Source organism: Terrapene carolina, unplaced genomic scaffold, assembly GCF_002925995.2.
Source record: "Terrapene carolina triunguis isolate 2854851 unplaced genomic scaffold, T_m_triunguis-2.0 Scaffold242, whole genome shotgun sequence".
Classification (NCBI taxonomy): domain Eukaryota; kingdom Metazoa; phylum Chordata; order Testudines; family Emydidae; genus Terrapene; species Terrapene triunguis.
The window spans coordinates 964,994-978,425 of record NW_020664593.1 but is presented as its reverse complement, the minus strand read 5'-3'; the positions used below and the strand labels follow the sequence as shown (position 1 = coordinate 978,425).

General features: G+C 42.5%; 1 protein-coding gene across 2 annotated transcripts in view; it reads left to right on the top strand.

The window, feature by feature from the left end:
• Nucleotides 1-10,536, top strand: part of HAO2 (hydroxyacid oxidase 2) — a 30,372-nt gene extending 19,836 nt beyond the window's left edge. For both annotated transcript variants that reach the window (XM_024217753.2, XM_024217754.2), the window contains exons 6-8: nt 2,542-2,700; nt 4,812-4,881; nt 9,387-10,536. In XM_024217753.2, coding sequence (XP_024073521.1) covers nt 2,542-2,700; nt 4,812-4,881; nt 9,387-9,442 — 285 coding nt within the window. In that variant the 3' untranslated portion in view covers nt 9,443-10,536. The remainder of the gene's footprint in view (nt 1-2,541; nt 2,701-4,811; nt 4,882-9,386) is intronic.
• Nucleotides 10,537-13,432: the final 2,896 nt, after the last annotated feature.

The window sequence follows — 13,432 nt, the reverse complement described above, 5'->3', positions numbered from 1 at the left end:
ATATGAGAACCTCTATTCTACTATACTTCCAACCACTGCTATGACTCCAGCCATTAGTGCAAGGTCTGTCATGCCTTCTGCTGCCCCAATTAACCAGCAGATATCAAACTTAGAAAACTTCAGGCTCAAACTTTGACAAAATTATAAGCAACTGAAAAGATTACTCTAGGAAATGTAACTGTAACTATTATAATTACAATATATAAGGAGGCCAAAGAAGGGAAACTGAGAGATCAAGAGACCAGTGCCTTCTAAAGATAAGGTTGAGACAGTAGCCAAGGTGATGGGGGGGGGGAATGCCTTTGTCATCAATTTTTGCTCAAACTTCTTCAATCCCTTCTTATTGGCCCTCCCTCCTTCAGTCCATCCAGAATTTCTATGGATAGAAATTCCATGCTTGAATAATGAGTATAGCAGTAGGAATATACTACCAACCATCTGACCAGGATGGTGATGGTGATTGTGAACTGCTCAGGGAGATTAGAGAGGCTACATAAACAGAAAACCCAATAACAATGGGGGATTTCAACTATCCCCCTGTTGACTGGGTACATGTCACCTCAGAATGGGATGCAGAGATAAAATTTCTAGATACAGTTAATAACTGCTTCTTGGAACAGCTGGTCCTGGAACCCACAAGGGGAGAAGCAATTCCTGATTTATTCGTCAGTGGTGCATAGGATCTGATCCAAGATGTGAATATAGCTGAACCACTGGTAATAGCAACCATAATGTAATCAAATTTAACGTCTTTGTAGGGAGAAAATAACAAAGAAACTCATCCCAGTAGCATTTAACTTCAAAAAGGGGAACTACCAAAAAAAAAAAAGAGGAAGTTAGTTAAATGGAAATTAAAAGGAACAGTCACAAGTGTGAAATGCCTGCAAGCTGCATGGATACTTTTTTTAAAACACCAAAATAGAGGCTCACACTATATGTATACCCCAAATTAAAAGAAACAGCAAGAGGACCAAAAAATGTCACCATGGCTAAACAACAGAGTAAAAGAGGAGACTAGCAAGAATAAGACATCCTTTAAGAACTGGAAGTCAAATCCTTCTGAGGAAAATAGAAAGGAACATAAACTCTGGCAAGTCAAGTGTAAAAATACAACTAGGCAGGCCAAAAAAGAATTTGAAGAGCACTTTGCAAAATACACAAAAACTAACAGCAACAACATTTTAAGTACACCAGAAGCAGGAAGCCTGTCAAACAATCAGTGGAGCCACTGGACAATGGAGGTGCTAAAGGAGCACTCAAGATAGACAAGGCTGTTGCAGAGAAGCTAATTGAATTCTTTGCATCAATTTTCACTGCAGAGCAGAGGATATGGGGGAGATTCTCATATCCAAACCATTATTTTTCGGTGACAAATCTGAGGAACTGTCCCTGACTGAGATGTTAATAGAAGAGATTTTGGAGCAATATTGATAAATTAAAAAGTAATAAGTCATCCGCACCAGATGGTATTCACCCAAGAGTTCTGAAGGAACTGAAATAAGAAATTGCAGAACTACTAACTCTGGTATGCAACCTAGCCCTTAAATCAGCTTCTGTACCAGATGACTGGAGGATATCTAATGTAATGCTGATCTTTTAAAAAGTCTCCAGAGGTGATCCTGGCAATTACAGGCCGGTAAGCTTAACTTCAGCACAGGCAGAGTAGTTGAAACTATAGCGAAGAACAGAATTATCAGACAGATAGATAAGCACGACATGTTGGGGAAGAGTCAACACGGCTTTTGTAAAGGGAAATCATGCCTCCTCAATCTATTAGAATTCTTTGAAGGAGTCAACAAGCATGTGGACAAGGCTGATCCAGTGGATATAGAGTAGTTACACTTTCGGAAAGCCTTTGACATGCTCCCTCACCAAAGACTCCTAAGCAAAGTAAGCAGTCATGGGTCCTCTCATGGATCAGTAACTGGTTAAAAGATAGAAACAATAGGTGGGAATAAATGGTCAGGTTTCACAGTGGAGAGAGGTAAGTAAAACCCTAACCTTTTTTTGCTGAAAAATTCCCTTTTTTCTCCCTCAGCTTTTTTTTTTAACAAATATTTTTATCTTTTATCATTTATTTTCAATTTTCAAAATAAGAAATTTTAATAAATGGTTTCATTTTACATTTTGAACTTTTTGGGGAAGAACCTTCATGCCATGTGACCAAAAATGTAATTTAAAAGTATTTCAGAAATGGAAAACAATTAACAAAAATGTCCCACTATTCGCTTTATTTTTTTGTGTTTGTTTTGTTTTTTTAATCAGCACTAACAAATAAATCAAGTAATCACAACATGTTCATGACACTAGAAAATGGGATAAAGTATTTGGCAAGTAGGCTGGAGGACTGCTTTTTTTTCTACAATTTAGAAACACATATTTGGCATTTTGTATTATGAGGTGCATTGTTAAATTTCAGTTTAAAAGAGCATAAGCAGTTACAGACGGTCTTACATAATTGTACCCCCTCCCTTCTCTTCTTATATCTTTCTCTAAGAATCAAAGGCTGAGTTCTATGTGGAAGTATCTGTTTCTTTTCAGATTGATGCTTTGATTGAAATTGTAGACACAGTGCAAGATAGAGTTGAAGTTTATCTAGATGGTGGAATACGAACAGGAAGTGATGTATTAAAGGCACTGGCACTCGGAGCAAAATGTGTCTTCCTCGGAAGGCCAGCTTTATGGGGTCTGACCTACAAGGTGAATGAGGAAACATGGGGTTTGTACATGCACTCATTCTCATGTGCACAAACACTGGGTTACTGACAGAGCTGGTAGGGATATTTTTTCCAGTGAAAAAATTAAACAAAAATGAAATATTTTTAATTTTCATTGTAAAGTTTCTCTGAAAAATTTCAGGCTTTTGTTTTTTCAATGGAAACCCAAAACATTTACTCAAAACCAAATATTTTGCACAGAAATACCTGCTTTGACAAAAATGCCATTTTCTGTTGATGGACATTTCTCTGGAAAAATTTTCACCAGCTCTAGTTACTGATAAAGGAAGAAGTTGCAGATAAGTAGTGTTCACCCTGAGTAAAAGACTCCAACTCTCCAGATGGTAGGTTACCTTGCTCTGTGACATAACTTTTCCAACTCTTGTGATTTCATGAGGAGTTTTGTGATTATTGAGAATTTCAGGTTTTTTTTTTAAAGTATATTTATAGCCCTCATGGCTATGAAGAGAGGTATGAAAATGTAAAATCTAAAGACTCAAAAAGAAAAAAAAAAGAACCTAAAATGTATTTATAAAAAAACCCTGACTTTTAAGCCAATCAGATGATTTTGGGGGGCCTGCCTCATGGTATATGAATGCCTGGGGTTGGCAGTACTGGTGATATAGAGACAGGTCTCCTCATTCATCTTAAGTCACTTTGGAAAACAGGACATAGGTTCCTAAGTCACTTCAATTTTTTTTAATTTACTCAGGGTCACCTTACATTTTTTTAAAATTACCTAACAAACAATCCAAGTTTTTGGTAAAGTATCCATTGTATAGCATGTCATGAAACCTTTTCTAAAACCACTGTTTTCTGCTACCGTGCTGAAGTTTAAAAGGGTCCTTTGGGCAGGACCAACCGCACTATCTTTCCTGTATGTGCTCAAGCCTGCTACCATTTCTATTCCAGTGTCAGCTTTGCTGCTCCAACAATACTATCAAACTCAAGCATTCAAAAACATTGAGTAGACCCCAAAAATCATAAGGTTGGCTTAAATCATGAGATTTAAAAAAAAAATCTAGTAAAATCTTGGTTCTTTTTATTTGTCTTCTGGCTTTTGAACCTTTTGGGTTCACATTTTCACAATCATGAGGGCTGGAAACATTTTTTCCTTTAAATGAAATCTAAGATTGTGATGCAGTGTTGTGTTTCTAGCTACTGGGGCTTTCAGAAAAATAGCAGACCTGTGATAAACTTGCAAGAATTGGCAGCACTGCTTCTGTTGCCAGTAAATACTGTCTTAAAGGGATGTGGAAAAGGGTGTTGGTGAGCTCCGCGCCCCCGTCCCAGGCACTACATACGAGTAACTGGTGGGATTTTCAGATTTGCCTAAAGGAGGTAGGCACCCAACTCCCAACGAAGGGGAATGTGTGTTGGGTGCCTCGCCTCCCTAAAGTGCTTCTGAAGATCTCACTCAATGTAATTTTGCTAGTGTATGAGACAGAAAATGAAAATGACCATCAATGGAAGAGAGACATTGACATCACCAAGTATTGTGAAATGTAAAACTGAAATTAGAGAAAAATAATTTTCTCTAATACCTTTCAGTTACGGTGATATAGAATAGTATAGAAAAAATAGGTGGACAAAATGTTCAAATGAAAATGTGCTTTTCAAGTTGTTGGCACCACTTTTACAGAAGAAAATGTACACTGCACTATTTTTAGGATCCATAACTTTTATCTGAAAAACCTATATCTTCCAAAATGTAAAGTGCTCAAGACCTTATTGAGCACTAAGTGCATGCAAAATTTAAAGTTTTGAAACAAAGGCATTAGCAGAAGTTATTTGAAAGCACACTAAAAAAAAACCCCCAAAAATCAAAAACCCTACCTCACACATCCGGAAAATGTCTGAGGTGAAAAACAGCTCCATTTTCTTTCTTCATTCAGATACAGCACAAAAAGTGAAAATATCTAAATTAACTTCTTGTGAACTAAAATATCCATAAACCTAAGAAGCCATCTGTCTGAGTGTCTAAAAATTGGCACTGCTCTAAGGAGTAGCCCCAACTTTCATAGTAAATGCTCTTTGCTGTGATGCTCGGTGACTGCATTCCTCTTACCTTCACTGCTTTCTCTGTTTGAATAGGGTGAAGAAGGGCTTCGAGAAGTTTTGCAGATTTTACATGATGAATTTCGTTTGTCAATGGCCCTGGCTGGTAAGAATTTTTTGCTGTTTGATTAGTAATTGATGAGAAGCAGTATTGCCACCTTAGAGTGAGCACAAAGGCACCACATGCAAACAGATGGATCAAATCAAAGTGAGGGGGTTTGTAAAAGAACTGCTCAGTGCAACAAAAATAATTCCTTTCACAGGATTTCAGGCTTGTTGCTTTATATGAATGCATCAAAACAGAGTGGGTAGAAAAACTATCACTGACTAAAATAGGAAGTAAGGCGGGGTACAGCCTGGCTCCATCCCATAGTACTCTGGACAACCCAATTAACCCTATCATGAGGTATAAGCACCTGAAGGATAATAGGGTTATAAGGAATAGTCAGCATGGATTTTTCAAGAACAAATCATGCCAAATCAACTTAATTTCCTTCTTTGACAGGATTACTGGCCTAGTGGATGGGGAAAAGCACTAGGCATGATATACCTTGATTTTAGCAAGGCTTTTGATACAATTCTGAATTCTCATAAGCCAACTAGGGAAACATGGTCTAGATGAAATTACTATAAGGTGGGTGCACAACTGGTTGAAAGAATGTATGCAAACAGTACTTATCAATGGATTCTTGTCCAACTGGGAGAACACATCTAGTGGAATCTCACAGGGGTCAGTCCTATGTCCAGCACTATTCAATATTTTCATTAATGACTTGGTTAATGGAGAGGAGAATATGCTTATAAAATTTACAGATGACACCAAGATGGGAGGGGCTGCAAGCACTTTGTAGGATAGGTTTAAAATTCAAAATGACTATGACAAATTGGACAATTGGTCTGAATTCAACAAGATAAAATCCAACAAAGACAAGTACAAAGTACTTCACTTAGGAAGGAAAAATCAAGTGCACAATGACAAAATGAGGAATAATTATGTAGGTGGTCATACTGCTGAAACGGATCTGGGGGTTATAGCAGTTCACAAACTGAATGTGAGTGAATGAGTTGTCAATGGGATACATCTGCAAAAAGGGCTAATATGATTCTGAGGTGTATTAACAGGAGGGTTGAATGTAAGACACAGGAGATAATTGTTCCGCTCTACTCAGCACTGGTGTGGTCCCAGCCGGAGTCCTGTGTCCAATTCCGGGCACCACACTTTAGAAAAGATTGGACAAAGTGGAAAGGGTACAGAGGAGAGCAACAAAAATGATAAAAGGTTTAGAAAACCTGACCAGTGAGGAAACAAACTGGGCATATTTAGTCTTGAGACAAGAAGACTAAGGGGGAACTTAATAACAGTCTTCCAATATGTTAATGGCTGTTATAAAGAGGATGGTGATCAATGTTCTCCATATCCACTGAAGGTAGCACAAGATGTGATTGGCTTAATCTGCAGCAAGGGAGATTTAGGTTAGATATTAGGAAAAACTTTCTAACTCTAAGGGTAGTTAAGATCTGGAACAGGCTTCCAAGGGAGTATGTGGTCCCCATCATTGGAAGCTTTTAAAAAGTAGGAGAAACACCTGTCAGGGATGGTCTAGCTTTACTTGGCCCTGCAACAGTGCAGGGGACTGGACTGGATGACTACTCAAGGTCCCTTCCAGTCCTCCATTTCTATGATTCTATGACCACTTTACTACAAGGGTATAGTGGTTAGATTAGGGAACTAGGGATCAGGATTAAAGCGTTAGAACCATGCTGGTTTCAGTTGTTAGGGTTCATGAAAACCCTCTTTCATTTTTGCTTCCCATGGGTTCACACACTTTGCATTTTGTGAGAAAGTGGGCTGAAGCTACTTTTTTACCTGGTTTGGGTTGAAACCATGCAAAACCACTGACCAGGGCTAAGCAAAAATTGGAATTTCCATCCATTCTGATATTTCAACATTTCGTTTCATCCTAAATTGGAATGCACTGTAGTTCACTAGTACCGTAGCTCAGGAGGCAGCAGTGTGTATTGCGGTGCTGATGGTGTTGGCTGTTACAATTGCATATAATATGATTTATTTTTATCTTTTTCCTTTAAAAAAAACAAAGAATTTACAACCTAAAAGCAACATTCAAAGTAAATTATGGAGTTTGCAAAGTCAAGCGCTTGAAAGTTAGGAAATGCCAGAATTAAGGATGTCCATGCCACCTTAATTTGGCCCCCTTGTGCATATGCATTCTGATAGTCTTTAACTACCTCATCACAGACTGTACTATTTTTTCCACAGGATCCTTGTCTCATTCAGTGAACAGCATGGATGATGCTGAGGGAATGAGACAGCTGCTCAATACTTTTTTTTTTATGATCTCTGATCAATGTGTGGCCCTAGACCTTGTTTACTGCACACCGTCCAAACCCTGGACTGGACACACAATTATTTATTTCCTCGTGGGCTTTTCTGTGGCACTCACCATCGTAGTATTGGAATGTTTCAAAAACATTAATTTCCCTGTAAGAGAAGAAAATACCATCACCTCCACTTTACACATGGGAGAACAGAAACAAAGAGGCTTGCCTAAGACAACACATTGAAACTTTGGCAAGGACTAGAAATCCATGATCATTCCAGAGCACACAACCTTACTGTGACGGGTTGGATCACAGAAACCCCCTTGGGAGCTGCCACCTAATGTGCAAAGACTACCTCTGCTCCTGTTTTCCCTGCCAGCTCAGGACTCCAGCACCCTGTCTTGCTGAATTAGACACTCCCGTCTGCTTCAACACAGACCCGGGGTCTGAATCACTTGTCCCAAAGCTGCAAGTTTACCTGAAAACAGCTCACGGTAGTGTGCTTGTCTTTAGCACTCAGATGCCCAACTCCCAATGGGGTCTAAACCCAAATAAATCCGTTTTACCCTGCATAAAGCTTATGCAGAGCAAACTCATAAATTGTTCGCCCTCTATAACACTGATAGAGAGATATGCACAGTTGTTTGCTCCCCCAGGTATTAATACATACTCTGAGTAAATTACTAAATAAAAAGTGATTTTATTAAATACAGACAGTAGGATTTAAGTGGTTCCAAGTAGTAACAGGCAGAACAAAGTAAGTCACCAAGCAAAATAAAATAAAATGCGCAAATCTATGTCTAATCAAGCTAAATACAGATAATCTCACCCTCAGAGATGCTTCAGTAAGTTTTTCTCAGACTGGACACCTTCCAGGCGTGGGCACAATTCTTTCCCCTGGTACAGCTCTTGTTGCAGCTCAGGTGATAGCTAGGGGATTCTTCATGATGGCTTCTCCCTCCCTTTGTTCTCTTCCACCCCTTTATATATCTTTTGCATAAGGCGGAAACCCTTTGTCCCTCTGGGTTTCCACCCCCCCTCACTGGAAAAGCACTAGGTTAAAGATGGATTCCAGTTCAGGTGACATGATCACATGTCACAGCAAGACTTCATTGCCCACTTGCCAGCACACACATATACAGGAAGACTAACAGGTAAACACAACCATCTGCAGACAATGGTCCTGGTTAATGGGAGTCATCAAGATTCCAAATCATCATTAATGGCCCACACTTTACATAATTACAATAGGCCCTCAGAGTTACATTTTATATTTCTAGTTTTAGATACAAGAGTGGTACATTTATACAAATCAGATGATCATACTCAGTAGATTATAAGCTTTGTAATGATACCTTACAAGAGACCTTTTGCATGAAGCATATCCCAGTTATGTTATATTCACTTATTACCATATTTTCTCTAAAACTATCCCAGTTACATTATATTGACTTCTTATCAAGTTTTTATAAAACCATATAGACTGCACAACGTCACACTTACTGTCAAAAAGATTGAGCATCCACTACTTTCATTAACATCAGTTCCAGTCATGAGTGCTCAGGAGTTTGAAAATCATGCCCCAGGATCTCAAGTTAGGCTTGCAGAAAATAAGAGACACACCATTATTGGCCACCTGCAAAAATTTTAGTTTAAGTCATTTGCACAACATTATATCGGAAGTCTGCCAGCTAGCCAGGGATAAAAATCCAGATCTGGGCAGCAGTCAACTATCTTAACTATGAGACCATTCTTTCCTTGCCTGCATGTGTTTGCCTCTACACCATCCATCCTGTGCACTGAGTGAGGCATTTTTGCCTGTGGAAATAATAGTATGTGATCACATAATTTAAAGACTGTACCATAATGCATGTGCCCAAGGGGGCCAAATTTAAATTATGCAGCCAGTCTTAATTCTGGCATTTCCTAACTTTTGAGTGTTTGATTTTTGCAAACTTAATATTATTTATAAAGTAGGTTTTTGGTAAGTAATTATTATTTATGGTACATTAGTGTCTAGAATCCTCAACATGCTAGGTGCTGTACGTACACTTAGAAAACTGGCGAGTTTACAAGCTAAAACAAGAGTTTTATTGTTCCCATTTTATAGATGGAGAATTGAGACAGATTAAGTGGCTTGCTCATGGTCACACAGGAATTCTGTAGCACAGCCAGGAATATAACCCAGACCTCCCAAGACTTAGCTCAGTGCCTTAACCATAGACCATTCTTTCTCTCAATAGTCATTTTTAACCCTGTATTTTATTTCAGGCTGTCACAATGTCTCAGGAATCGGCCGAAACCTGGTTCAGTTCTCCAAGCTGTAAATGGAGTGCCCACTAACCAGACAAATGGAAGCAGCTCCTGATAACTATCAAAGCCTTGAGTGTCCTGAGTAACAGACTCCCAGCCGTGTAACTCTTCCACTGTCCCCCGACAAGCACCCTAGTTCCCCTTAAGCTGTTGAATCCCCCCCCCCCCATAAAAACAAGTGAAACTATCAGGATGTGTAAGTAACATCACTGCATGTCCTTATCATCACAACCCTCACCCTCCCCACACACACACCCTCCCCCTCCCCAGACCCCTCTACTTTAAGGCTAAGCTTAGACACAGCAGGGGTCAGGCCTTATTTCTATATAGAGCACCATGCATGCCTATGGCCCTGTATAAATATTTGTTTGGTCACCCTGTGGTCTCCTTATTGGCAGATCAGTGCAGTCATATGGGGTCCCTGAATAATGATACTGGCATAAGCTCAGTTTAATAACAGGTATTTATTTTTGGAATAGGATACAGAACATCCTGCTGCTGGTACAAATAGTTTCCATCTCTCCCTGAGGCAGAAAACACACTTCTATTTCCTCTCAGAGTTACTTTTCGAGACAGGGGTCTTTCCATCCTGTCTGGGAGGAGCCACCGCCTTTGGGGGCTGCCTGTGGCTGTGCCATGCACACAGACCCAGCCAGCACAGTGCCTCTGTTAAATAACTAATAATAATGAGCTATCTTTCTACCACTCTTCCCATGTTCTTTTTCTCTATCTCCTGTTCCTCCCTTCCCACAATTGTCTTCTTACCTTCCATCCCACCTCATCCAGAGTATAGCCCTCTGCTATTTTCCCCATGTATCATCCCTCTTCCCCCTTTCTCCTATCCCCCACTTTGGGACTGTCCGTAAATTACATAATGCATTAATGGATGGGAGGGTGGGTCTTTAATTTTGTATGTTTGTTTCAGTGTTACAAATGGTGGGTGGGTCTTGAAAAATCAATAAAAAATGTGTTATGTAATTTAGGGACAGCCCTTTCTCTCACTCCATGTCTTCTGTCTCCCCTCTGCCCAGAATGTTGTTTCTTTATTTCCTTTTGCCTTCCCCTATATCCAGGGCCGGCTCTGGCTTTTTTGCCACCCCAAGCAAAAAACACCCGGCCAGCCAGAGGAGCAGGGGGGCGGGGAGGGGAGGAGGAAAACAAACCTGCCCCCGGCCGGAGCGGCGAGGGGGGGGAGGGGGAGAGAACGAACCGGCCGGCTGGAGCGGCGAAAGGGGGCGGAGGGAGAACAAACCAGCCGACCGGAGCAGCCTACTCCTCGCCCGGTATCCTGAGGAGGACTGGCCAAGCCTGCCCCGTTACAGCTATCCCGAGGAGGAGCCGAGCCTGCCCCGTTCCAGCTACCCCGAGGAGGAGCCGAGCGTACCCTTCGCTACCTACCCAGAGGAACCGATGCTGGTGGAGAGCACCGAGGACACTAGTACGGCCCAGGTACCCTACGAGGGGGAGTGTGGAAGTAGCCCAGGGGCAGCCGACCCCAGTCTGGCTGCAGCACTGCCAGAGCCTATGTCAGTGTGTTGCGGCCAGGATCCCCACTGACAGCAGCGAGTTTCCGCCGCTGCTAGGGCCCCGGGCTGGATGCAGTGGAGTGGGAGGGCCTGCGTCCCCCCTGCCACCCGCTCCTTGGGTGGCAGACTCCCCCTTCCTCCTGGCCTAGAGAGGCTGGGACCTCTTGCTCATTGACTCAGCCACTGCTTAAGGGCCTGGGTTTCTGACTGACTGTTTGATTGCAGCCCAGGCCCTTAAGCAGGGGCTGAGTCAATGTTTATAGCAGCCCTAGGTCAGGGCGGGGCAGCAATTCAATAGTCAGTCAGGAACCCAGGTCCTTAAGCAGGGGCTGAGTCCGGTATAGGGTGGTGTTTATGTGACCATCACTTATTTGCACTGTAGTGTCCAGGAAGTGGATCTCTTGTGTGGACTGGTCCAGGCTGAGGTTGATGGTGGGGTGGAAATTGTTGAAGTCCAGGTGGAATTCTTCAAGGGCCTCCTTTCCGTGGGTCCATATGATGAATTTGCTCCAACCCCTCAGACAGAGACAAACACCTACAAGATCTTTATCAAGCATTCGTAAAACTACAATACCCACCTGGGGAAGTGAGGAAACAGATTGACAGAGCAAGACGGGTACCCAGAAATCACCTACTACAGGACAGGCCCAACAAGGACAATAACAGAACACCACTGGCCATCACATACAGCCCCCAGCTAAAACCTCTCCAGCGCATTATCCACGATCTACAACCTATCCTGGAAAATGATCCCTCACTCTCACAGACCTTGGGAGGCAGGCCAGTCCTCGCTTACAGACAACCCCCCAACCTGAAGCAAATACTCACCAGCAACTACACACCACACCACAGAAACACCAACCCAGGAACCTATCCCTGTAGCAAACCTCGTTGCCTACTCTGTCCCCATATCTACTCTGGCAACAGCATCAGAGGACCCAGCCACATCAGCCACACCATCAAGGGCTCATTCACCTGCACATCCACTAACGTTATATATGCCATCATGTGCCAGCAATGCCCCTCTGCCATGTACATTGGCCAAACCGGACAGTCCCTCCGCAAAAGAATAAATGGACACAAATCGGACATCAGGAATGGTAACATACATAAGCCAGTAAGTGAACACTTCAATCTCCCTGGTCATTCTATTACAGATTTAAAAGTCACTATCATTGAACAAAAAAACTTCAGAAACAGACTTCAAAGAGAAACAGCAGAACTAAAATTCATTTGCAAATTTAACACCATTAATCTGGGCTTGAATAGGGACTGGGAGTGGCTGGCTCATTACAGAAGCAGCTTTTCCTCTCCTGGAATTGACACCTCCTCATCTATTATTGGGAGTGGACTACATCCACCCTGATTGAATTGGCCCTGTCAACACTGGTTCTCCACTTGCGAAGTAACTCCCTGCTCTCCATGTGTCAGTATATAATGCCTGCATCTGTAACTTTCACTCTATGCATCCGAAGAAGTGAGGTTTTTACTCACGAAAGCTTATGCCCAAATAAATCTGTTAGTCTTTAAGGTGCCACCAGACTCCTTGTTGTTTTTGTAGATACAGACTAACACGGCTACCCTCTGATGTTTAATTTGTCAATTTGTTCTAAAACATCTTCTACTGACACATCAGTGTGGGACAATGCTTCAGCTTTGTCAGCCAAAAAGCAGAGCTCTGATTTGGGTATCTCCACCACCTCCTCTGCAGTGAAGACCAATGTAAAGAATTCATTTTTCTTCTCTGCAATGGTCTTAGCTTCCTTGAGTGCTCTTTGAGGGTAGATGAGGGAGCAGGGCAGCCCCAGCAGAGCAGTGGGGGAAGACGCAGAAACCCAGGGCTAAGGGGAACAACAGGAATGGGCACAGCAGTAGCAGAATATGAAGATGTGCGCGTGGGGGCCATAGTTGGTGTTGGGGTTTGTGGACAAAGGAAGTAATTAATTCCCTGAGGGGTTGTGGGTGGGTGGAGGGTAGCCGACAATTTATTAAGGGGCATCTGTGTGGGCATGTGTGTTGGATGGGAAATTAATTGACCAGGAGTAGAATTAGGAATTTGAGTATTTGATGGTGATGGGGGGGATTCTAGCTGCACTGCCTTGGTTTGGGTTTTAGTGTGCAGGGGAGCGCACATCGGCTCCTCTCCCGCTGAGCTGAGGAACTACACTATCAGCAGCCATGTCTCAGCTGTTGATTTTGTGCTGATTACAGTCATTGGTGGCAGGACCGGCTCTGGCTTTTTTGCCGCCCCAAGCAAAAAATGCCCGGCCGGCCAGAGCAGCAAGGGGCGGGAGGGGAGGAGGAAAACAAACCTGCCCCCGGCCGGAGCGGCGAAAGCGGGGGAGAGGGAGAGAACAAACGGCCGGCTGGAGTGGCGAAAGGGGGTGGAGGGAGAACAAACCAGCCGACCGGAGCAGCAAAGCGGGGGGAGACAAACCAGCCGACCGGAGCAGCAAAGGGGGGGGAGACAAACCAGCC